General features: G+C 40.1%; 1 protein-coding gene across 1 annotated transcript in view; it reads left to right on the forward strand.

Annotated features, from left to right (window-relative positions):
- The window catches only part of galnt2 (UDP-N-acetyl-alpha-D-galactosamine:polypeptide N-acetylgalactosaminyltransferase 2), a 69,198-nt gene extending 43,782 nt beyond the window's left edge, over positions 1–25,416 (forward strand). The window contains exons 2-16 of the mRNA XM_080458171.1: positions 1,424–1,511; positions 5,983–6,136; positions 8,221–8,319; positions 8,420–8,487; positions 8,580–8,645; positions 8,750–8,871; positions 13,503–13,590; positions 14,919–15,006; positions 15,125–15,228; positions 16,334–16,460; positions 20,329–20,421; positions 21,633–21,716; positions 22,169–22,295; positions 24,113–24,232; positions 24,353–25,416. Coding sequence (XP_080314297.1) covers positions 1,424–1,511; positions 5,983–6,136; positions 8,221–8,319; positions 8,420–8,487; positions 8,580–8,645; positions 8,750–8,871; positions 13,503–13,590; positions 14,919–15,006; positions 15,125–15,228; positions 16,334–16,460; positions 20,329–20,421; positions 21,633–21,716; positions 22,169–22,295; positions 24,113–24,232; positions 24,353–24,508 — 1,584 coding nt within the window. The 3' untranslated portion in view covers positions 24,509–25,416. The remainder of the gene's footprint in view (positions 1–1,423; positions 1,512–5,982; positions 6,137–8,220; positions 8,320–8,419; positions 8,488–8,579; positions 8,646–8,749; positions 8,872–13,502; positions 13,591–14,918; positions 15,007–15,124; positions 15,229–16,333; positions 16,461–20,328; positions 20,422–21,632; positions 21,717–22,168; positions 22,296–24,112; positions 24,233–24,352) is intronic.
- Positions 25,417–26,224: the final 808 nt, after the last annotated feature.

Below are 26,224 nucleotides of genomic sequence, written 5' to 3' on the forward strand. Positions count from 1 at the left end.
TCTCATAGTTGTTGAATTGAAGTCCTCCGATCAGAAAACCAACGTTAGGTCGTCTCAATCCAATCTCTTCATTTTAACACAAATATTTGAACCGTTCCAGTTTTGAAGAAGCCACTTTTTCGAACAAAACTGCATCTAGAAGTGAGTCTAGAAGCAAACTGTATCTTTGTTGTACCTGAGTGTGTGTGCCCTGCTTTCCTCTCACAACCTGTCAAATTGTATTTCTGCAGGAAGAATTGTTCCATTTTTAGTTATGAGCATTAAACTCAAACTGAGCACCAGTTCGTCTGTCCTGAATTCTTATAGGAATCAATATTACATAGGAGTTTTTTGCTTTATGGTGTGTATGCCCATGTGTGTCTACAGCTTGTAGGCGTCTTGATAAACGGCAGTCTTTTTGTTTTCCAGTCATTGAGAAACTGAAGTAGTTTAGGAGCCGACTGGCAATGGGTGGTATGATGGGAACTTTGCACAGAAACAACGGCAGGTATTGTGCAATGGCAAAGGCATAGTAACATGACAAAAACCCTGTGGAAAAGAGTGTGACCATCATTTCAGAGCCCCCTCTTAGTTGTAGAAATGATCTTTTAAGCCCAGTCTGCAGCCATTTGTGACATTACACTGTCATTGCTCGTCCTGGAGCAGCAAAGAAAACAGATCAATAAAGCATTTTGGAGAGGCTGAAGGTGAAACTGAACTACAGAGCAAATAAAGGAGTTGAACAATAGTTTTCTAAAGTCAAGGGCAACGATCTGAGCGGAGAATGAATGGTGCTAATTGCTTTGCCTCTTGGGCGATCGATCCAGTGGGTTTTAATGGTAACATGTGTGGACATCAGGATGGATGGCTCGGTCATCAGTCCATTTGTGTGCGTATATAGCTGTTTCTCAGAATATGAAGTAAGTTAAGATGAATTGAATGAAACTGACTGAACATGGGAAAATGAAAAAAAAATTAAGTCACTGAATGAAATCGATAATAATTTATGACTGATACAGACCCATGAATCACTGCCAAATTCTCCTGTGGTTGATTGAAATGGTGAACAAAGTGAAATAAGAAGGATTTTTGATATAATTGTGAGGTTATAGTTGTGTAAATTAGTATTTAAGTAAAGTGATAACTAATGAGATATAGCTAACATGTGCAAGAACTTACTAGAATAGAGCATTATGAGGCGGGAACCAGTTTTTCACTCCTGTCAAAAGTCAAATTCTTTTTTTACTAGAAACTCTGTTGTCCACGCTCTCTATTATGCTTGAAAGTACAACATAACAATTATCGAAAGATATCTCTTGTTCTCCTCAATTTCTTTCTTTATTATCACTTGATGTTAGTTTGCTGTGTTCAAGCTGAACCATGTGTATCTACGCCAATTGGTGTTGGTGTGCTCTCTCTAATCATGTTGTTTGCTGATTTTCAGGATGACTGGGGCTCTAGCGACTCGTCCAGTCGGAGCAGGTCGCACAACTCTGACGACAAGGCTAATGGTCTGGAGACTTTACCACCAGGTAGGAGACCTGACGACTAGTAACACTTCACAGCCTCTCTGCCCAGATGACATAATTACAGGTTGAATTCAAAATAGCAGAACCAAAAAACGACTTTAGTTTTTAACCTTGCGTCTCTGTGGCAGTATATTTTATTATGTCACACCAGAAACACTTATCACATATCACAGTTGGCAAGTATGATAATTCCTGTGTACTACAACACCGCCATTTTTCCTGTTAAACCTTTACGTATTATGCAATCCTGTTCCTGGAAACCTGTGGAGTGTCTCGTTCATCCTGTGAATGGAGGCATAGTCACAACTAACCGCAGTGTGTTTAAAGTGTTGAAGCGATCTCTCAAGAATCCATCGCTTGTCATATTTGGGAGCAGGATATTTGACCAGGATGTTCTTTAGACTCTGGACGCAGTTCATTTTTTTATTGTTTGCAGTTGTGATTAAACTAAAGGGAACGGCAGGACAAATACAGCCCAGCTGCAGAGCATGTGCGTGGCAGACACTGAACACCACAGTCATGATTCCATAAAGTATGTTCCCACATCATGTTCCAACAACCAAAACCATTTCCTGCGGTAATACAGTGGCATAATTCTTACTACCAGCACATCACAAACATCTTTACTCTTAACATGTTAACATAATCCGAGGCAGGGAGAAGACAATGCGTCACAGCCAGCAGAGTGATTCTCACTTGAAAAGGTTGACGCCGATCAATCACTCAAAGTAAATCCAAAAGCCATTTTAATCAAGCCACGAACCAAACCGTGTGACCACCCACAGTCTGAGAGACATTATTCTTTGAATGTCCAGTGTAGAGGAGAGCAGAAAGGAACAGGAGTGTCTGAGCAGTGATTTCTCATTCAGCTCTCATCATGAGCCAGACTCAAAGCAGCCGCCGCCGCCACCGCCCATCCCTTTGCAACCCTGTGACCTGCGAATGATGAATACACACATTTATCTGATCCAGTAAAGGAAATGAAATCCAATTTGAATGTTGAAGCGAGGGCATTTCAACTTCAGGGTGACTTTATCCTCAATGCCACGTAATGACAACAAGCACAGCACGAACACAGGTCACAAAGACAAGACAAGGGAGAGGGGGAACAAAGGAACAGGAGAGCAGGGTAGAAAAGGAGAACCATGATAAATAATGGAAATCATAAATGAATGTAGAGATGGATAATGAAGAGTTTCTTCTTTCTTCTGTTGCTCATTACTTCGACCCATTTGCTGCTTAAAAACACTGAAACAATTCTGAAAAACAAAACTCAGGACTTTTGTACTTCAGCTATGGAGTTCATTTGTACTCCTGGCTTTGGTTGGAAGTGTACTTGATTTAAAGTTGAAATCATGTCACCTCTCTGGTGACCGGTGTCAATCTACACTCTTACATCCTGTTGGCATACGGCTAATTCCAGATTACCATCATTGTCACAGACATCCATAACTAGATTGTTACAATCCGGAAGAACAATGTTTGCACTTACCAGTCTGCCAGCTTCTTCTCTTTGAGCGCCTGTTTACTTTTTTACATGTTCATTATCTCACGGGTAAGAATTTGGCTCCAAGCATTAGCACATGTGGAGAACACGTCATCCTGTCCCAGTCCAACTGCTCTGTATACATGCAGGAGGAGAAGCATCCTAACCTGCATCCTTATTTATCCTGGACCGAGCCTCCTTATCGGAGTGTTTCAGAGCTGTAAACAGTCTTAATTAATAAATACTGATTGTAGGTTATGCGGTTATGTTGGTTTGTTTGGCCTCAAATGAGGAAATCTTGTGATGATTAGTGAGCCCGCTGTGTTTAGAGAACATCAGATGTGGCTGTAATTTTTTCTCAGATATTTCTTATTTGGCTGCCCTGTGACAGCTGAAGATATGTTTTCTGGTTGTTCGCTCCCTTATTTCTGTTAATGTCATATCTCCAAGGAACTTCTTTAACTTTGGCACACAGAGGACAATGCATAAAACTATTATCACCAAACTAAATATATAAATAAAGGCAGTTGATCTGGATGTGGAATATGTGTCATTTCCCTGTGTCCATGTCTAGCCTCAGCGGAGGTTAGAAATCTCTTGATTGCTCTTGTTTAATTTATATTGAGGAAGGAGTGAACAAAAGCTTAACCACAGTTTCCTCAAAGCCACAATAACACCTTTAATTTGTTGAAAGCCAGAGATGCTGCAGTTTGAAAGCGTATATAAGTGATTGATGATTCTAGGTTACTGTTCTGTCTGTTTATTTTTCATTCATTATTAGTCAAATTTGAGGATATGTGAGAATCTTTTGAAATCTTCAAAAGGTTTACCACATTTTGAGAACTGAGTGCAACGGAAATAATTCAATAGAGATAGAATTTTTAAAAAGTTTAAGTTATACTACACAACCATGAGTGTAACAGGTGTGTCAGTTGGAGGGCGAGACTTAACTTTTTAAAACACAACCTTCTCAGAAGCATCGATCTCAACGGCATTGACACAATAATATTTTAAAGTGAAAATGCAGAAAGTCCAGCATTCAACCAAACTGTATGTCTGAGCATAAAAGTTTGTGGATCTATTTCTGAGTTTTACCCTCCTGCTTTACATAGAAGTTAAACTACATTAGATTGTATTTTAGCCAGTGTTCTGGTGAAGGAGGGAATAGATTAGCCGGGGACAGGAAGACCGTGGCAAAGTGAAGCCCCTTGATCCCTGCTGGCTATTTATGAAATTCAGGAATCAGGAAAGAATAAAGCCGAATCAAAGTGAAATGCAGGATTTAGATAAAAATAGATGTGTGTGCAGTCCTCTCTGTTGCAATACAGTGGCTTCATGGTTCAGTTCAGACATGACAACGTCAAGGGAGTTCCAGAAAGCGTTGCAACAAGTAACCACTACAACCAGTTAGAAGCAGTGGGTTAAAACAGTGACAAGAAGGTTCAAAGTGCTCTAATGGAAACCAACAGACCACAACACTCACCGGTACGAGTATGAAGGACTAAAGCAAAAAGCCATCAATAGACTCGATGGGTATATCTGCTAAAAGTGCCTGAAAGTATTTGAAAATGAGTAGTCCTGGTCAAAAAGAGGAAAATTAATCTGTTTTTGTGGTTCTTTTTACAAAGTAAAGTGGACGATTGAAAGAAGCACCCCATTTAAGAACTTCAACAGGCTGAGCTGAAGACTCACAAAGCGAAGCTGAACATTAATTCCTCTGTATTAAACACTTGCTGCCACGAAACGTAGAATATCACCAAGGACATCACACACTCTGACACAGTGTCTCCAAGGCAGGCAGATCATTGCAAGCCTCAGCTAATTAACATGCCAGACACATTCACATGCTGTCGGTGACACACACACACACACACACACACACACACACACACACACACACACACACACACACACACACACACACACACACACACACACACACACACACACACACACCACACACCACACACCACACACCACACACACACACACACACACACACACACACACACACACACACACAGCTTGTCAGGCTCCGTTTCTCTCTCTGTTTGTCTATCTCTGCCTGTCATGCTCACACTCATCTGTGCTCAGAGATGCTGTAATCTCACACAGCCATATGCTTAACACAAGTGATTAACATAGCAGCTGCACCCAGCTAATTAACTGCATTATTATTGGTGTGTCTATGTCTCAGTAGTCAGTGATAAACTGTGAAATTAAACAAGACAACTTTCTCTGTTTAGTGCACAGTGATCTTACTAATTTTCGTCAAGAGACTTGATGTCCACGCAAGCACGTGTGTTGAGTTGATAATGTGTAGTCGACTCTTTTAATTTCTACTGATCAATTAAACTCTGTTCTTCAAACTCATATTTTTGGCACATAAAGTGAATAAATATGAAAATGTAGGCATTATGTTTTTTCCTTCCTCTCCCTGATAAGGTTGTTTCATGTTTTCTTGCTTTGCCAACATTGTCTCCCTCCTCTTCTATATTCTGCTCTGCATATATTCACATACAAGCAGCATAAATTTCATGTCCGCTTGCCTCAGTGCCATGCTGCTGCCTCGTCAAGCAGCAGCTTGAAGCAGCCAGGTTTCCTTCCTGTCAGTCGAGAAGCCTTCTTGCATCAGCCAGGCTGCTGCCTACATTTTATATTCCCACTGAAGTGTAATCCTATTCACTTGTCAGACGCACTTTTAGCCTTTTGTGTAGGTTTCCACATCATCTTTTATAGGCTGTGCTGTGTTTATTTAACTATACCTGGAAGTCACAATTACAAAACATATCCGAAAATAAAGCACAGATTTCCAGTTTATTTTAAGAGTGTTTGGGAGGTTTTTTGTACATCTTTGGTTGTTTTATTTTTTTCACTTACTGGATTTGGAAAAGAGAGAGTTGCATTTAAGGCTGTATTCAAATAGTGCGTCCTCTCATTCTATTGGCTGTGTGTCACATACAGTGTGTTTGTGCCATGTGTCTCCAGGTAAGGTGCGCTGGCAGGATTTTGACCAGGACCTCTATGTTGGAGCCACGGTGGTTCGACCAGGCCAGGACCCCTACGCCAGGAACAAGTTCAACCAGGTGGAGAGTGACAAGCTGCGTATGGACCGAGCTGTGCCTGATACAAGACATGATCAGTATGTCATTAAAACACACAGACACACAAACGGCTGTCCCACTTTGCCTTACCGCTGTATGAGTGATTGGTGAGCTTGTGTAGGTACAAACAGTCCTATGTCATCTGTCTGTTTGCCTAATTGGTACCACATTAGATAAGCTCTCTGGGGAACTCCCTCCATTGTGCTCTATCCGATGAAACAAGGAAGCAGCAGACACATTGCAGGCGGGCCGCACCAGAGGTAGAAACATGCCATTGATGATGGCTGCTGATTGTTCTGCTTGTTAAATGGATGAAAAGACAAAACTAGATTGTGACACGATGTCAATCAAAATAACAGGATGTGTCAGTAAAATGTTATTTTGCCCATTTTAATCCTGAACTCACAATATAAGTGAATGTGTGTTGGTGTAAAGCCGTCTGAAGCTGAGTGTTTCATTGAGCAGTGAATAGGTCTTGTCACATGTCAAAGCTCTTGTTCTCGCCCATTCGTCTTTTCACACTGCACTGTTTGCTTTAATAAAGCAGAAATGCATCGAAGTAAATTTGTGTGAAGTGTCCCTGCATTGAGGGCCACAAAAAAAGCAGCAGGCGGCCTTGAGGTTGATTTACAACTTGTCAATGTTACTGCCTCAGACACCGATCCCCCCCGTTCGTTTGGCTATAAAATATGTCCTCTGCTTGGTCTCTGTACAAAAAAGAACTCCATGTTATATTAATGCAGCAGAAATGAACATAATTTCAAGAGGCTTCTTGACCTAATCATGTCTCACCCCATATATATTATATAATGATTCTGAGCTGTGAGATTTCAACGAATAAAAATGGATTCACACACTGCATGTGTGTGAAACTTGGTCTGGGCGCCTGTTTTTTCTCAGGAGTTGACACTGTTTACTGGTTGAAAGTGAGACAGGGCTGTAAATATTAGTTGTTGTTTTTTTTACCTTGATTGTAACTTAATGCAAGCATCAAAATATAATGCATAAGTCCTATGAAACCATTGAGTCATTGCAGAAAAGACATTCTAATCTCTGGTGTTGTTGCGGCTTACATCGCAGTGTATTTTTAAAGAAATCTAAAATACATTGTTCACTTGTCAGTGGTTATTCTGTCCAGATACAGACTGAGATTCAAAGACTATTTTTATAAAGGGAGTCATTTGGCTTCCCTGATATATCGACCTAACTTGGACAGTTGGAGCCATTAGCCTACTAAAGAGCAGGACTGTGTCTCCTATTGATCTGCTGTTCATGTGTCACACACAGTATTCAGCACCACCGATTGGAAATCCCCCCCACCCCAGTCATAAAGCTGAAATGACAGTACTTATTTTGTAAATACTAGCTTTTGAAGAGTGGGAAAGACGGTGTTATAGAGGGTTTGACAGATCTGCTGTAATGTTTGGTTCACAACCGAGTGTGTCTCCACTTCATTCTTCTCTTACCCCCTTTTTTATGGATTTTATGTTTTAAGGTATTAGGTTGTAGTGTATCTATCAACATGTGGCCACATGTACTGTTTGTTTATTATTTATTATCTTTCAACATTGCAAACTAATTTCTACGCTGCTTGACCTTGGATGTAAATTTAGTTCCTTTCTTGTTTTTAACATGTCAGATGACAATTTGAATTTAGAATTTTCTTGTCTTGTTTGCTACTCCTCTCTCATTTAGTGTCCTTTCACTCAATTTCCTCACATTAAATCAGAGGCAGAATTTGTCTTTTTGGACACGCACGCACCGATGCGCACACAACCTCATGGGATTTGTATTCTGCAGGCTGCAAACTGCAGATGTCAATCCCAGCTTCATCAGAGCGTTACTGTGCGCTTGTGCATGAGTGTGTGTGTGTCTGCAGCTCTTTCATGTTTGTGTTTATGTGTGTGACGCATTGTCATTGTGTGCTGAATCCTGTTTATTGTGTTTATGGATTCAGAGTCTGTTTAGGGAGAGGGTTCTAGTTTGCAGCTTGGCTTGCACATTCAGCCACACGCATACGTGTGTAGGGGCATTTGTGCATGTGTGTGAGCATCTATACACTGTCATTTTCTTTTTTTCTGAATTTCCCCCTAATTTGCATGATTTGTCTGTTGTTGTGCAGCTGTAGACATAAACAGTGGAAGTCGGACCTACCAGCCTCCAGCGTCGTCATCACATTCCACAATGAAGCTCGCTCTGCTTTGCTGCGTACTGTGGTCAGGTAGGTGAATGGTGTGTGTGCTAATTTGATTTTGCAAGCTTGATAATGGTCTCAGTTAATTTTAAAGTTTTCTACAAACTCCCTCTTTTCCTCTATTTAGTGTCCTCAAGAAAAGCCCTCCTCATTTAGTCAAAGAGATCATTCTGGTGGATGACTATAGTGATAACCGTGAGTACTAAGCACACATACCACACACAATTATTGGTGTCAGTGTGCAAACACAAATGGAATTCATTGGTTTGTCCATGTGTGCCTTCCAGCCGAGGATGGAGCTTTGCTGGGGAAGATTGAGAAAGTGCGTGTGTTAAGAAATGACCGCAGAGAAGGTAGATAGTTGAAAGCTTCAATGATGCATCTGTACAAGACATTGACAGGTGTTCTGCGACATTGTGACGTTATATATTTTTTCCTTGTATCTTTCTTAAATAAGGGCTGATGCGTTCAAGGGTTCGTGGTGCAGATGCTGCCACAGCACCCGTGCTCACCTTCCTGGACTCCCACTGTGAATGTAATGACCACTGGCTGGAGCCACTGCTGGAAAGAGTGGCTGAGGTACTCATGCACACACACACACATGCATACTGAGTGACTGTACTCACTCTGGATATTTGTCTTGTAATGCCAGCACTACGGAAAACGGTTCAAAACGATTCAGACAAAAACCTTGAGACATTACTCCCCTCCTCAAAGCATGAGACTCTTCCACAGGCCACCTTTAAAATTTGAGTTATTCCTGCTGCTGTTTCTGTGACTAAGGGTCAGAGGGAGCTCCAACCTGTTCCAGCTGAGAGGTAGACAATCACATTCACTCCGAGAGGGGATTTCAAAGCCACCAATTAATTGTGTGAGGAAGCTGGAGTACCTGGGGCAAGCTCACAAACCCAGAGGGAGAATATGCAAACTGCACACAGAAAGGCCCAGGCTCACTGAAAATATTCTTGCTGGGAGGTGAGAGTGCTTACCACTACAGCACAGTCCTGCCATTTCAGATGGAATTAAATAAATTGTTCAAATGAATTGTACATTTTGTTTCTTGGTTGATGACAGAAGTCTTTTCGGACGATTCCAGTCAGGTTTTCTTTTTTTTTTTTTTTTAATTCACCTCTTATTGTTTTTTTTTGAAGATTAACAACCATACAAAACATATAAACAATAAAGAACAAAAATTATATATTAACGTAAAATGCCAGTTAATCTGTACAAACATTCACAAGGTAAGCATTGGCAGCGTCCATCATATCTCAGCTGTTCACACATTGGTACTGTCCTCCACTTTTACTTTCATCTTAACCTCCTATCACATTTGGCTTTGAAATCTTTATCATAGTCATCTTTATATGCACACACACACACACACACACACACACACACACACACACAGGTCGCCAATCAGAACATTTTTGACACCCAGATTTTTTGGATGGACACCCAAAACACAGATTTCTGCCTAAAACCTTGGTTGTAGATATTTCCATAAGTCTTTTTTAGGAATTTTGTATTTGGCCATCACCTCTTCAAAAAACATAAAATGATCACGTTCAAAAACATCCTCGATAAATATTATCCCTGCCTCGACCCATGTTTTCCAGTAAAGAGTTTTTTTTATTTGATCCACCTTAAATAAATTGTTATTCCAAAGAGAAGACTTCTTAGTGAGGGAGGATTTTTCTTTTAAAATCTGGTGTGACGTTCTCCAAGTTTCCCTCGCAAACTCTTAACAAAGGATTCCTTAATAGGATTTCACCCCCTGGTTGTGAAATAAATGCTTGAACAGGTGGGGTGATTGGTGAGTTCACTTTCAATAAAAACCCATCCTGGAGCTTAATTCTCTGTAATATTTATTTTGGATAGTTGATTGAGAGAGAAAGCGTAGTGGTACCGGTCCACCCTTGGCAGACTAATAAGACCTCCATCTTCTTTAGCTGCACATAATTTTGTTCTATTAAAGAGAGGTCATTTGCCTTCCCATAGAAACTTGTCTTTTGCCCTATTGAACATCTTCAGTAGCGAAAGAGGGAAACTCAAAGATAATAAGTATGGTGGATAATTAATTTGCGTCACAGTTATCATTTTTAGGATGTTTATTTTATCTAGCAAAGACAAACCAAGTTTGGTCCAATTTTGTAACGTACTTTCAATTTTCTGTATAAGGAGGAGGAGGTTTTCTATCATTATATTTTTTTTGGCCTAGGGTAACTTTGATGCCCACATACATTATACCTGAGGGAAGCCACTCTAACCTCCAATTTTTTCTAATATCAGGCAGGCAAAACCTGGACAAGGGCATTGCTTCTGACGTACCCCAATTTATTCTATACCCGGGGATAAGTGAGTAAGAGTCGAACAATGTCGGTATATGAGGTACAGCTGTTTCAAGATTTCTGGTCAGTGATAATATATTGTCGGCATAAAAATGTAATTTATCTTCCATCTTTCCCGCCTGTATACCTTTAATATTCACATTATTCTTAATTGCAGCAGCAAAAGGTTCTAGTGCTAGGGTAAAAATTAGTGGGCTCAGGGGACATCCCTGTCTTGTACTGCTAAACAGCGGAAAGGACGGGGACTTCTTCCAATTTGTTAATACTGATGCCTGGGATTACAATACAATACTTTCACCCAATTCATAAATGAGGAGCCCAATCCAAGCCTGTATAAAGTCCTGAATATAGACCTCCATTCTACCCTATCAAACGCTTTCTCCGCATGAAGGGAGAAGGCTGTAGTGGGTTCAGTGTTTTTCCTTGTCTGCCAGATCAGATGTAATAATCTACGTACGTTATCAGCCGAGCACCGCCCTTTTATTAAACCTACTTGGTCTCTGTGTATTAGACTGGGCAAATGTCTCTCCAGCCTTGTCGTATTAGTGTTATCACAGCAGAATGCATACTTTTCGGCATACTGCCTTTTTGAAGTGCATCTCGAAAGACGAGTTGTCTTGGTGCTATAATATCTGAATATTTCTTATTAAAGTCAGCTGGGAAGCCATCATCTCCTGGCGGATTTACAGACCTCAATTGTTTTATAGCTTGTTGAATCTCAGCTTGTGTAATATCACCCCAATCTTCCTCTGATTCTCTTCAGACAGGGTTGGTTGATAAACCTGGGACAGAAAATGATCTATGTCATCCTGGTCTCCAGTGCACTGTGATGTATACAACTCTTGATAGAATACCTGAAATGCTTCATTAATCCCCATGGAGTCTGTTATTAAGGTCCTGTTCTCATCTTCCACCGATGTTATGAATGTACGACCATATTGTTGCTTTGCTCTTTGTGCCAAGAACCTTCCTGCTACTTCCCCTTGCTCATAATATTGCTGTCGACATAACAATATTGTAAATTCTGTCTTTTTTTGCAGTATAGAATTTATTTCTAACTTGTGTTTATTCACCTGAGAGAAAACCTCCGTTTTTTTTTTCAAGTTCTATAATTTTTACCTCCAATTCACTCAAAAGTTTAGTGCTTTGTTTTTTCAAATAAGACGAGTGTTGAATCAGGCGACCCCCTTAAACAAGCTTTAATTGCATCCCACTCCACACCCGGATTAGAAGTTGATCCCTCATTAAACTCCCAATATTCTAAGATTTCCTTTTTTTTGAAGTTACGAGAACTTTCATTCTGTTGGAGAGAGGCGTTAAGTCTCCAGCAGTTTCTTGATCTAGAAGCATCAGATGACCCAAACTGTAACACTACGTCAACGGGGGCATGATCTGACAATACAGTGTTACCAATAGCTGCACTAATCGCCATGCCGACTAGTTGTTTGGATATTAAGAAATAATCTATTCTTGAGTAAGAAGAATGTAGATTTGAATCAAAGGTGTACCCTCTCTCTCTGTCTCTGTCTCTGTCTCTCTTTGTCTTGGGGATGAAGAAGCCTCCAAAAATCCTAGTTCTTCCTCCAGAGCATCTATTACCGTTTTGGATTTTTGTACCTGTCTTATATTTGATTTCTCCATTACAGGGTTTCTCCCCTGAATAAAATCCTTCCCAATTATTACGTATGAATATCCCAATTTCTTCACGGTATGACAAATATCAATAAAGAAGTCAGGAGAATCTGTATAATATTAATAATAGCACATCTGATGCCAAAGAGGTCTGCATCATCAGCCACTCATCTGCCTTCATTCTCTGAGAGTTCTTTATGAATACTAGTATTAATGTTCTTACGTATCAGGATACGAACGCCACGCTGACTTGATGAGTAGGCACTCTTGACAGCAAAATTGGCCCCCTTAATGTTCCAAGAAAGCAATTTAATAATTTCTGCCACGATTTCTTCTGTAATTCAACACAGTCCTGCCATTTCAGATGGGATCAAATAAATCGTTAAGATGAATTATACATTTTGTTTCTTGGTCGATGAGGGAAGTCTTTTGGGACGATCACGGTCAGGTTTTCATTCTGATAGTGTTTATTAAAGTAAAACTGTTTAAACCTCGACTGAACTCCTCTGTGAATAAAGTCTGGAGGTGTTTTAGCGAGAACTTGAAGGAACATTTTGATGGACTGTAATCGTAATCGAAAGTGGGACACATTGTGTAAAATCGAGGTTGTTTTTTAAAAATTCATCTGATACAACTGAAAATAGTGAGATTATGCTTTTGATCCTCCCGAACGTGATGTTTATTCGTTCCCAAGTTGGTAAACGCCGGGAGCCAAATCTAACGCGTTTTGCTGTCAGAGTAATTGACTTTATGTTTTATTGCATTCGCTGCTCCTCTCAATAATAAATCAATCGGCAATAAAGGGAGAAAGAAAAAGAAAATGCAATCTTTGTGTGTGAAACATCACATGGCATATCATTATATTTTCTGTCAAAATAAATAATGTCTCCTGATACCTGTTAGTTTATTTTGGTTTCACTCATTAAGATTATTATTTATGAAGAGCTTTGTGATGTGGCTTTGTAAGTTATAGGTAAGGCTAACCCATGACTCTATTGAGGTATATTGACAAATATTGTATTAAACCAAATAACCTAAAAATAGGAGTCATTACGTTTGATGGAAATCTTTATTTCTGCTCTGAATTTAAACAGCCGTGGTAAAATGCTCAAAGTCATCTGAAGTAAATATTTATTTCTGGGCGAAACTTCATGCATTTCTTGTCTTATTCATATGTAGCCAAAAAACTAAATAATTATGAAGTGTTGTTATTCTGTTCTTCTTTTTCAGGACAAGACCAGAGTAGTTTCCCCCATCATCGATGTCATCAACATGGACAACTTTCAGTACGTTGGAGCCTCAGCCGATCTGAAAGGAGGTAAAAAGCACACACACATGCATACGATATGCAGTGCGCAATACATTTCATGAAATGAATATATGCTGTCATCCTCCAAGCAGCTGTTCAGTGTCAGCTGCAGTGCTCTATAAACTTATTTATTTTGCCTCACACTCAAATCAAACATGTCTGCCAAGTTTGTGACCAGTTTGTTTAGTTTTGCGACGTAATTCACTGCAGCTCAGTTCAATTTTGTTTACATAGTCATCCCACAGTGCTAAACATATGATACTTGAGACCCGACATTTGAAAAAAACAAACAAAAAGACGCATGAGGAAACATGAGTGACGGAGAGAAAAAGATTTAACTCCCTTCGATGAAGAAGAAACCTTGAACAGGACCAGACTCGGAGGTGGGCGACCATCTGCCTGGAATGAGACGACTGGGCATAAACTGTATATGCTGTATATATAATACTGTGTATATAAAGACCATCCATGCCCTGTGATTAAGTGTTGAATTAATGGTATTCTATGAAAAAAACTTACTCTCACTAAAATATGATGAAATATTTAGTTTCTATTAACCTTTGTGTTCTTCTCCTGCTGCCAGGGTCAGGATTGTACATGGGCGTTTCTGATGCAACCGTGACTCCGTGACTGTTTAGATCTCTCAAATTCCAAAATTAACAAAAAAGCTGAGAAATAGAGCTCGGTGAACCTTTACATTACAGTCATTGTGACCACTACAACTTTCACAGTACAACTGCCCGATCTCAGAGAAGATTGAATGTCACACATTTTTTACTATAACCTTCTGAATACATTCAAAAGCATGTTGTGATATTGAATGACTGCCAAATCTGGAAAGTCAAATATACAATATATGGGAACTAGGGACAGAAGAACAGATTTCCTGCACATTTTTATAAATATATTATTTAAATTCTGTCTTCTAAATGATGATTAATAATGAATCCAATGACAAGCTATGTGTTTTGTGACCGGACTTGTTGATATTTGTTACTTTAATGGTTTTGTTTGTCCAGACTGCTGCAGGGTCTGTGAGAAATGTTAAATGTAAAAATCTGTTTCCATAAAGACATTTTATTACAGGTCTTCTTTGTGCTGTTACAGTCTTTCCAAAACCATATTAAAAAGAACATGTTTATGTGTCAGATAGTTCTGCTAATACACAGCCCTACTATGGGAGCTTTGTGCAGTGTGTCATTGTGAAAACACTTATAGGATGTGTGCAATCAAGCAACTGTCTGCCAGATGTAATTATATAACTACGCTGTCACTTAATCCAACCTAATGCTCATAATTGTGTGTTTGGCTCATCTGAGTGTGTTTTTTGTCGGTAGGCTTCGACTGGAATTTGGTGTTCAAGTGGGACTACATGACTCTGGAGCAGAGACGAGCCAGGCAAGGCAACCCCATCGCCCCGATAAAGTAAGAGAATTTCGAACAAACCCTGAGACAACCTCATCAAAACTCTCACCTTTGTTTGTTTGCACACTGCTAATCTCCTCGCTGCATACACCTTTCCTCTTTTGTGTCCGCTCCCCAGGACCCCGATGATAGCAGGAGGTCTATTTGTCATGGATAAGGACTACTTTGAGCTGCTGGGAAAGTATGACATGATGATGGATGTTTGGGGAGGAGAGAACCTGGGTAAGTGCAGCAAATTCAGTGGATATCACAGTGGACTGACGGTGGTTAATGGGTGTCAGGAAATATAGAACTATAAGATGACTAAAAGTCACAAAAGAGAAAAGTAGCAGGCAGAGAAAAAAAACTTGTTTTAAAGAGAGGGGCGTAGTCAGAAAACTTAGTTTAACTGCTGTGCATGATAAGTGACAGGGGAGTTATGTATTAAATAAAAGATGATAGGAGGAATCAGCTTTGAGGAGCCATTCAACCATTTGACAAGAAGTTACAGTGTTCTGATCCATCATCTTTGTACATGGAAATAAGTGGTGGATGCAGCCAGTCTAGATTGTCCCCTCTTTCAATGCCTACATCACACAGCTACTTCCTGGGACATCATTTTGCAGACAGACACAATAACTTAATTTTATGCAAGCTGCCAAATCGTCTTATCTTCCCACAAATTGTAACTTCTTAAACAGAATGAAACTGTACCTTCCTTCACTCTTGAAGCTTTGGGCTTTGAAAGCAAAGCCACAGATTCTTGCCCACTCATGATGTTTCCACTCTCATGTGAGATTTGGTGTCACAGTAGCTTGTATCATGGACACGTCTCATGCAGCAGCATGAGATCATCTGCATTTCTGTGCCAGGGAGATTTGGTTGTCTTATCCTTGTAGGCAGTTTTCTTCAGTACAGTCGAGTTTGGAAAATTACAGTTACAATGTGATAATGATTAGAGTCTGCCTTGAGAGAAAGTAACTGCCGTGTATACAATGGGGATGATGTGCAAACAGGACAATGATATAATTGCAGACGTGTCTCTCTGATGCTTATGTCTGAATTCAGCTGGGAATAAACAGCTGACAGTGATTCATGCTCATCTCGAGGCCCGACTTTGTATCCAAACTGGATTGACAGTTCAGACACTAGTTTTATCGTGTTCTCGGTACTAATTCACATGCTGACAATGGTGGAGAGGCAATCTGACAGCATCAACTTGTTACAAACATTCATCAAAGACAGACATCATGAATTAACTTAACTGCTCAGGACGACAAAGTGTTCCTATAATCTGCTTGGGATAATTAGGTAACGTGTTTTTATTCCCGTCCCCTGTGTATTACAGAGATCTCGTTCCGTGTGTGGCAGTGTGGAGGAAGCCTGGAAATCATCCCCTGTAGCAGGGTAGGCCACGTCTTCAGGAAGCAACATCCCTATACCTTCCCCGGGGGCAGCGGGACTGTGTTTGCAAGGTAATGGCAATACAGAGAGAGACGCACGTACAACATGAAACATTCATAAGCTCGCCAGGCCCGACCTGTTGCAACCATTATTGAATTAAGACAAATGTTTCCATGTTACATCCCGTGTGTCTTTATTTGCACATAGCGTGCTCATGTTCCAACAAGTTTCCTGGTCATGTTTGTGTGGTTTTGAGCAGCGCTCTTTATTCCCAAATTCTTCCAGGGGCTTGGACGGCAGTCTATAAAAATCCGAATCAACAAATCCCCCTAATAGTTACGTGTAAGGGGAAAATGTAATGAAGCTAAATACTCACTACATTGTAAAATGGAATAATCAATATATCTTTCAAACACACATTTAATTCAACACGCATTGACTTGACTGCTAGAATCACAAATTATCTTTAAATGTACAATATGTTTTTGGATTAAGAGAAGTCATGGGAGAGAACCCACAGAAATTCACACACACATAGGGAGGACATGCAAACTCTGCATAGATAGGGGACCTGGGACATGCACCCATGAATAAATACAACCTGTCGCTGACCATAAGCATCAGGTCCAGCTGAATAAAACATCTTTTTTTTTTTACATTATTTATTCTTTCTTTGTCTCTTAAATATAAATCATCTTCAGCAGATGAGCTACCAGCTTGTCTTTTTATTGGGAAACGCATTAGTTTTCTTTTTGTTTCTTTGCACTTGACAGTCAGCCGATATTCACACGATGTGAACAAACCTTAAAGATCACAGTGCTGAGAGGCCTTTCAAGCACTCAGATGAATGGGCGTTTGAACCTCTACAGATCCTTGACGCCGTCTGATCAAGCTCATGTGACATGATCAAAAAAACCTGAGAGCAGATGTTAAATGAAGTCTTTTTTAATCATTACATGAAATTAGACCCTGAGATATCTTTTCAAAGAGGTATTTCATCGTAATATTATTCAGCTTTTTATTTTTCAGGTGTACTTTGTCTTCCATTTGAGTCTTTATTTAAATTTCATTTCTGATTTCAAGGCTGTAGTTTTTGCCTGCAGGTACTTGTGTGAATTATTGTCTCCCACTGTGGTTTGTAAATGACTGAACATTTATTATGGAGTTAAACTAAAGCTCTGAGAATAAAACTAGTGTTGGCTGATAAAAAACAAAGCACCATCAATTAAAAAACAATAAGAATGTAATCACTGGGAAAATGCTTTTGATTTTAAGAAGTGGAAGCATCCTTTCAAATACAAAGGATCCTTTTTTTTTAATTTGGTTTTGTTTTGTTGCCCTTCAAAGCTGATAAACGTGACGGCTCATGCAGTGAACACCAGTAATGAGGAGCCAGATACATGGAAGGATCGGTTCTGTCTACAATCACAAGTCACCAAATGGAAATGAGCCAATCAAAGTGTCGATCAACAAACAAATAGCACGGATTTACGATGGCTGTGGTTTCTCAAGTATGTGCAGTGGTTCTTAGAAAGAAGCAACATCAAAAATTAAGAGTATTTTTGAAAAGATTAGTTAGATTTGGGGTCATTCAGGAATGTATCATCCCCGAGAAATGATATAATAACTAAACAAAACAAATGATAAAGATGAAGATATGGCATGATAGAAGTGTGCTTGTGGGGCCATTTTGGGGGATTTTTGGAGAAAATCTTAAAGATTGAAGTTGAGAAGGAAGCAGCCCACCAATATTTTTTCGTCACTCACCTAAAACTCCACATGGCTTTGGCGGTAGTTGCATAGCCCCTTCCACCAGCTTTGGACATCATTTATTAAATGTTGGGTGTGGCGATTTCTTTCTGTATTTTTTTCCTGTCACAGCTCAGTGCAGCTGCTGTGCTGTGCCGTTCAATGTGTTGCCCTTCAATCTGAATGCAGTGGTAGACGGCGTTCCTCTGGCTGCTGGCGGAGACTCTGGGGAGCTGCGAGACGGCACCTGTTTTGTCTGCCTGGATGACATTATAATTGTTCTTCTGGGAGTGGCATTACCAACACAACATGGTTATAATGGGCACGTTGAGGCAGACCGATTTCCAATCAAGATGAAGAAGATTCCCTGTAGACGTAAATTCATTTGTCCCGTACGATGCCTCCGTTGACGGTGACATAAAGCAGGGTGAGCATGAAATGGAGATTTCTGCAGAGGGAAGACAGACTGCACGTTTAGATAAGTTTAAAAAAAAAAAGAAAAGAAAAAAGATAAAATAAAGTGACATCTATTGTTAAATGTAACAGTTAAATTTTTACTTCACTGACCTTCAAATGCCAGTGCCGATTGTTTTGAAGCTTGAAGTTCCACGTCAGTGTTTAAAACAGAGATGATAACAGATACTCAGATTCTTCAGGCACATATTCATTATAATACAAACAATGGTTCACTACATTGATTCTGTGCAATGTTTTATGGAGAACGACTGATAGCAGCTCTCCCTGCGCTGACATCACCACAGTGACACTGGTCAATGTTCACATTTTTAATTCATCTGATGTGATTATACTCAGTGAAGCATCAAAGTGCTTTGGCTCGTGGCCTCCATGAGGGTCATCCACTGACCAAAAGGTTCTGATCTTAATAAAGGTGTTTCAGGATATTTCCTAACAAACCCTAACCCTCTTCTGGGTAATTCTCCGCTGGATCTGTCGTGAAGGTGTTCAGTTGAATTAAAGCTATAAATACTCCGTGGTTCCTTCTGCATTGACATACGACATCTCACTGTTTTCATTCAGTTCCAGTCAGAGCTCTTCGATGTTTGTGCAACAAAACAATTTTCATCTTCAATTCAGCTAATTACTTTTTTGATAGAAAGGGATTCTCAGGATGTGCCAACATTTTTTTCTCTCTGTCAAATTACTGTTTTCTAATAATAATCTGATAAAGTGGGATAGTTTAACTATCAACACAGCAGGGGCTCACCAGGGACAGACTGTATAGCAGATAATTCGATCCTGAACAATCTATTGTGCAATATTCTTTAATTAGATAACTTGCAAAGTCGAGAGTCATTTCAGAAATTAGTACATTAGAACAATGTTGCAATGACAACACAGTTGTTGCAGATTGATTGGTTTTCTCCTATTGACAATCGAAAGCCTGGCACTACACGTTACATGTTACGAATGCAACAACAGATTAAACGCTCACAACTGAGACTTGAGAGCAATAATCAAAATGGCTGCATGTTTGTAGGGTAGTTGTCATCCTGCTTCATTAGACGGGTGCACTTTGTGAGGCAGAGGAGCCCACCTGCACAAATAGCAACAATTATTTATTCAAAGAGCTTTTTGTTTATTACCTCAGTGTTTCTGTATGCAGCACAGTCTGGCTTAACCTCTCATCAACCTGTCATAGTCCTGAAACTTTCCCACTAGGAGAGTTGGAGAGCTTCAGAAGACGCCTTGTTTCACATTTGCAGTTGTTTAACTTCCACTTGCTCTTGTAGCATTTGTGGAGAGTTTAAGATTTAAAAATTCTGATGTAGAAAGGACATACGAAGAAACGTAATGCAACACAAATGAAAATTGGTTCATTGTCACTGCAATTTTACATTATAACACAAACTCTGTTCAACCAAATACAAACCACATGAACTAAATAAACCAGCAGAACGCTGCCCCCTTATGGTTGTGATGATATGGGAGATAGGAATGGACCAGTACTTTTCTGAATGTCTTGCCACTCAGCTCACACACACACACACACACACACACACACACACACACACACACACACACACACACACACACACACACACACACACACACACACACACACACACACACACACACCCCCTCTTTATCCAGCTATACATTTTTTCGTCCCCCCCCTTAACGCCTGTCCTCTCACCTTAACTGATTTCTTTGTTCTCACACCTCTCTCAGGAACACGAGAAGAGCCGCAGAGGTGTGGATGGACGAATACAAAAACTTCTACTACGCTGCCGTCCCCTCAGCCAGAAATGTTCCCTATGGAAAGTGAGTACCGTGCAGCAGTTATCCTGTCAAAATCAGTCATAATAATCAGAAAACGAATTACAAAGGCGACAACATGAATGGGCGATTAACCATTTTGCCAATTAACAGAACGACAGCTGTAGGAAATGTCATTCTCCCTCTGTAGAGAAATGACGGGAGTTAGTTAATGCAGCTCAAATGAGGGCAGAAAGTGCATCCCTGATTTGCTCCATTCAAAGGGCTGTCATGTTATTTGGTGTCCTAAAAGGATTAATGGACATTTTGACAGCTTACTGCAAAGACTATGATGGATACAAATGGTAAATTGGTCAAGAGGCTTGAGAATCAGGCAGCAGAGCCCTGAAAAATGTGACAAATAGACATTATGAAATGATTTTTTCATTTCTTTTGCCTTTATAGTGCTGTGTCTTTGTGTGCTCAGTGGACTGACATTTAGGTTCGAAAGAGAACATCCCTCTCATACCCATATCCGTTAAAAAAACAAACATATTTGCTCAATACAATTGCATTACTTTTTAATATTCTCTCAAATTATTCAGTGAAAACTTTCTTATTATTTAAATTTTATGTTGCTTCATTAAATTCTATGGTATAAGTTAAAACAAACAAAATCCCCAAACTCGGTATCCTAAAAGATTTCAGTATTTTTTAAGTTCGGCAATTTTTCTTTTTTGGCCATATCACAATCAACATTGTGGCACCTTTTCTGTTCATTTGACATGAGTTCAGAAATAACTGACAAAACAAATGAATTTTATTATAATCAAAGTTTGTATACGCACATGTAGTGTTTTTGTCTAAGTACCTTATCACAGAATGATCATTTCACTGAGATTTACTTGTTTTTAGACTCTTCATATCAACATCCAGACATTTTCTCTTGTTCCGTTAACTGATGTATGCCTTTTAGTAGAAAATAAAAGTTGTTGTAATAAAGCAGCTTTGCTGTATCGTCGCTGCTTCATCCCATACATGCAGCGGTCTACAAAGCAACAAGTCCTCTCATACTGTGCCAGAGCTTACTACGTGACCTCATGAGAACCTACTTGGTATCTCCCCTTAGTGTCAGTCTAAGTTATTATTTTCCCCCAGTGGCGGTAGCCTCAGTCATGTCCTGGCCTTCCACTCGGCCTGACTGACAGGGGCTATTATTCAAAGACGCATGGAAAAACCGCAAGTGATGAAACCTTTAATTCTCTTCTGTCGTTCAGCATCCAGAGCCGTTTGGAGATGAAGAAGCGATTAGCCTGTAAGCCATTCAAATGGTACCTGGAGAACGTTTACCCTGAACTGAGGTAAGGACTGAGGACGCTCTTTGTTAGATGCTATTGTGTATTGTGCGACATATGATATGGTATAATGAGAAACAGATTACATCCGGGACCTTGAACGAGAGGCTGCTCTGTTAGCGTCTCCAGCACAGCCTGGAAATCCGGCAGTGTGGCTGTGACCTGGTGGGGTGCTGGGATATAATATCTCACCCTTCAATAAGACTGGAATTACTGTGGTGACAATAATGACTAATCATCCCCAGCAGTTATGATTCAAGCACATTATTACAATTTGGCAGGTTGGCAATGTGTCACACACGGAAATAAATTTAATGATGTTAAGTGGATTTGAATAAGATTAACACAATAAAATATTTCTCCATTCTGTCTCGTTTTTTTTTCTGCCATCTTTATTGTTATGATCCACCTCATACTAATAAAACAGAAACATGATAATATATTTGAATCAACCACAGGGTCCCAGACCACCAGGACATTGCGTTTGGAGCCCTGCAGCAGGGAGGAAACTGTCTTGACACCTTGGGCCACTTTGCCGACGGGGTTGTGGGCGTCTATGAGTGCCACAACGCCGGGGGAAACCAGGTAGTGTTACCATGACGACACACGTAGCTCAGGAGACACCTGGGGCCCAGTTTGTGTTGGATGTGGTGAGAGCACATGGGAGTCTATGACAAGATTCAGCCATGGAAGGTCACACATCAGACGCAATATAAAAACCTAAAGTGACTTTAACTGAGAAAACATGAATTGTTCTCACAAGAAAAATCTAACTAAACGCAGTAGAACTTAGAGCCTCCACAATGTAACTAATTAAATGCAGATTACAAGACAGACGGGGCTAGACATGTCTACTGAATCTTTAAATACAGGAAATGGGCACATGTGGGCCGGGTGTGATGTTTCAGATGTTGTGGGGATATAGACACTTTCCCGGCATTGTGAAATGTAATGGAGGCAAATTACACTTGTGGAATAAGCGACAAAACCATAAGTGTGTGCAACAGGTTAAATGGTTGTGGTTGTCTGACTTTTCACACTGAAAGCTTTGAGCAGGTTTTCTATATTGCTTTCAATTCCCTAGGAATCCTAACGGCATTAACAATGTCTTCAGTTGAAAATAAATAATCCAAAAATGACTGCTTAACATGATTTGAAGTAGGTATGCTTTGTGGCTTTGTATTTGTGGATTTTAAAAGTGATTTAACATTCTTTTATTTCTTGTCTTTTTTTTTTTTTACATTCATTTTTCCTTTACATTCATTTCACATTTCTCTGGTCTGCTGAAGTATCGTTAATCACTATGAAGGGTTATACGTCATATCCTCCTCTTCTTATGGTACTTTAGTATAATTAGAGATGCACAGATTGTAGATTGGTTAAAAGCTCCCATCATTCCCAGCTCATCACACCCTGCATGGAGGGATTTTACTCCTTCAAGTTTATATTTCTTGTTTTGCTTTAGAAGTACAGGATGTGCACTATCGTTGGGAAATTGCTGGCAGTGTTACAACAGTGAATTCACACAAATAGTTTTCCTCCTAAGATAGAGTGACCGGGGTAAAGAAGAAACTGCTGTCACTGAGAGTTATAGAGCGCTGCTGGTGGGTGTCTGCTTCACACTCGCCAGCCTGCAACTTCTGCCACTTCAGTGGTTTCAGGTTTCAAAAACAAGTGTTACTGTGTGAAATCCAGCATGAAATTAAATGTAGCCGTAGCAAACAAAACCCCTCTTCTTAGACAAGCGTATCCGACATTGCAGCTCTTCTGGAAACACGTTCTGAAGGGTTCCACCTGGACGAGTGTTACCAGTTCTTCCCGTGGATATTAGTGACTATAAATAATGTGGCACAGACACCCATATAAAGTCATTCCCTTCTTCATGTATTGCTCCTTTACTGAGTTGAATCATTGCAATTTGAACATTGCTGATGCACAGAAAGATCAAGTCGACGCTGATAAAACGTTACGGGTTACTGTTTTACTTATTTTTATGACAGAGTTAAACTGCCTCCACATTTCAAACACTCAATTCAAAAATGATGTCCTTGTTCTTTGTAACCTAGAATTACATTTCCCCCCCTAAAATATTGTCATTTTGCAAAAACACCAATGTTGAGAGTTTCAGTCATCACTTATTACCTACCGGGCGATATCACTGCATTTAAAAGCTCCATCCTGTACGGGAAGTTTTCTTTCTTTCTGTTTTAATTTAAAAAAATCTAATCTAGATATTGTCTGAACACTGTCTGTATCAAAAGTATACTTGTGAGCCATACATATACATGTTTTGCCACACACGATCATTTATGCAAAACACTTGTATTGCTAGCTAAAGATTTGTTCAAGACTTCTCCGATCCCCTTTCTTGCAATAATGTTTTCCATGTCTTTTCACTGAAGGAATGGGCCCTGACCAAGGATAAATCGGTGAAACACATGGACCTGTGTCTGACCGTGGTGGACAGAACAGCTGGGTCTCTCATCAAACTACAAGGCTGTCGAGAGAACGACAGCAGACAGGTATTCCAAACCACTTCACCTCAGCTGTAATGTGTGCATAAATCAGCTTTCATATCGCCTACAAACACAGCTCACTGGTAACATATGGCTCTTTGTCACTTGTCGTTGATTTTGATCCAGAAATGGGAGCAAATTGAGTCCAACTCGAAGCTTCGTCACGTGGGCAGTAACCTCTGCTTGGACAGCCGCAGCGCCAGGATGGGCGGACTCACTGTGGAGGTCTGCAGCCCGAGCCTCAACCAGCAGTGGAAGTTCACCCTTAATTTACAATCATAGTGGGGCGCCGCAGGCTCCCGAAAGACGCAGATCTTGGATGGAGAAACCAACTGACTCAGAGAGCCCGATAAGACTCAAGGAGAAATACAAACTCAATGGATAAATGGATCCCTCTTGCTCCTTCTCCTCGTCCTCCTCAGAGGTGCAGCTGGCCAGTCATGTGTACACCCCTCTCCCCCGCCTCACCCCCTCCCTCAAATGACAGGCCACGCCCACAGGGGGAGGGGCTTGTAGACCATGATGGAATGACCTGGAGGCTCTCTGTATGGTGGAGGGAGGGTGCATTGATGACCATGTAGAGGATGGAAGCAATGAAGAGGCTTTTGTTTCAAAATACATACCTCAGTGTTTTTGTTCATTGATGGTTCCAGAGGGGAATGACCTTTGAATCCTTCTTTTACTTTCTTTGATGCTTATGAAGCAGAACTGTGGGGCGTTTTTAGCGTTTTATTTTCCTATTCAATTTTTTCTTTCTCGCTGTTGTTTCTTCATTCAGATTTGCAGGAGAATTTTATTTTATTTTATTTTATTTTATTTTATCTTTAAAGGAATCCTGGAGCAAGCTGATGGATGCTTCAGGTTGTGGGTGTTGAATAATAAGGGAGGAGATGGACTCCATTTCTTGAGCTTTTCCTCTCGTTTGCTCTCATTGGTTTACAGAATCGGCAGAGAGGAGAGGGGAGTTCTCTGTGTTCTGCTTTGTTTTCTATACAGCTCCTTTTTCTACAGATTTTGACTTGGGCAGGTGAAAGACGCTTCGGGAAAAGCCTCTTTACTTTGGCGTGTGATGAGGAAGCTGAGCGTGATACAAGGAAGTGTCATAAATCTCTTTTCAAGAGTTGGCGGTTTGTATTCAGGCTGTAGCACTGGCTGCTGCAGCTTCCTCACATCTCCACCTTTCTGCTCAGAAGAAAATACAAAAAAAACAAAAACATTTTTAGTCTTTTCACGTTTACTTTTTAAAAGATTAGGAACATTTTAAAAGGTTGAATGGGGTTTCATGAGAAGAGTGAAGAGTTTTTTTCTCTCATTCTCAAGCTTGTTTCCTGCACAGATCATTTCTGCCATTGTAAAGTTTTACTGTCTAACAATCACTTCCGAACTGGTTTTATGTTGCGGTTTCTAATCTGCAGCAATCAGGTGTCGCGAGCTAATGGGGGAAAAAAAAGAATATATTCATAATACTACCATTCTGATAAGTCATTATTGTTCCGATCATACAGACATGAGTCAGGTGATCCTTTCACCACACAGCATTATAGACAAATGAACAGTTCAAGAAGGAAACTCAAGTCAATATAAAGACCTTCAAGTGACTATAAGTAAAACTGTGGGTACTACACTCATAGTGCAGATGTCATTCAAACAAAGAAGAGTTTTAAACATCAATTTCCTTGAAAAGTGCAGCACACGTGCTCGGAAAGGTTCCCACTGACTGCATGCATCACCAACATATTCCCTTTTTTTTTTCACATGAATATACCTTTTTCCCCTCATTGTGCCTGTATAATGAACTATCTGCTAGAAAATATGTAAGTGCAGTGAACATGGTTTTACTGTTGTCCTCACTATGTTTCTGCTGGAGCTGAGCAGATTTTTCCGATGGCACATGCAGGGCTGCTCAGTTTTCTGTTGATGCAGAGTGGAAGTATACACTTTTTGTTTATTTCGGCAAGCTACTTTATTTAGAGCGACAATATTTTGGTGTCACAAAAC

The sequence above is a fragment of the Lipophrys pholis genome (genome assembly GCF_963383615.2).
Source record: "Lipophrys pholis genome assembly, chromosome: 2".
In the NCBI taxonomy this organism is placed as follows: Eukaryota; Metazoa; Chordata; class Actinopteri; order Blenniiformes; family Blenniidae; genus Lipophrys; species Lipophrys pholis.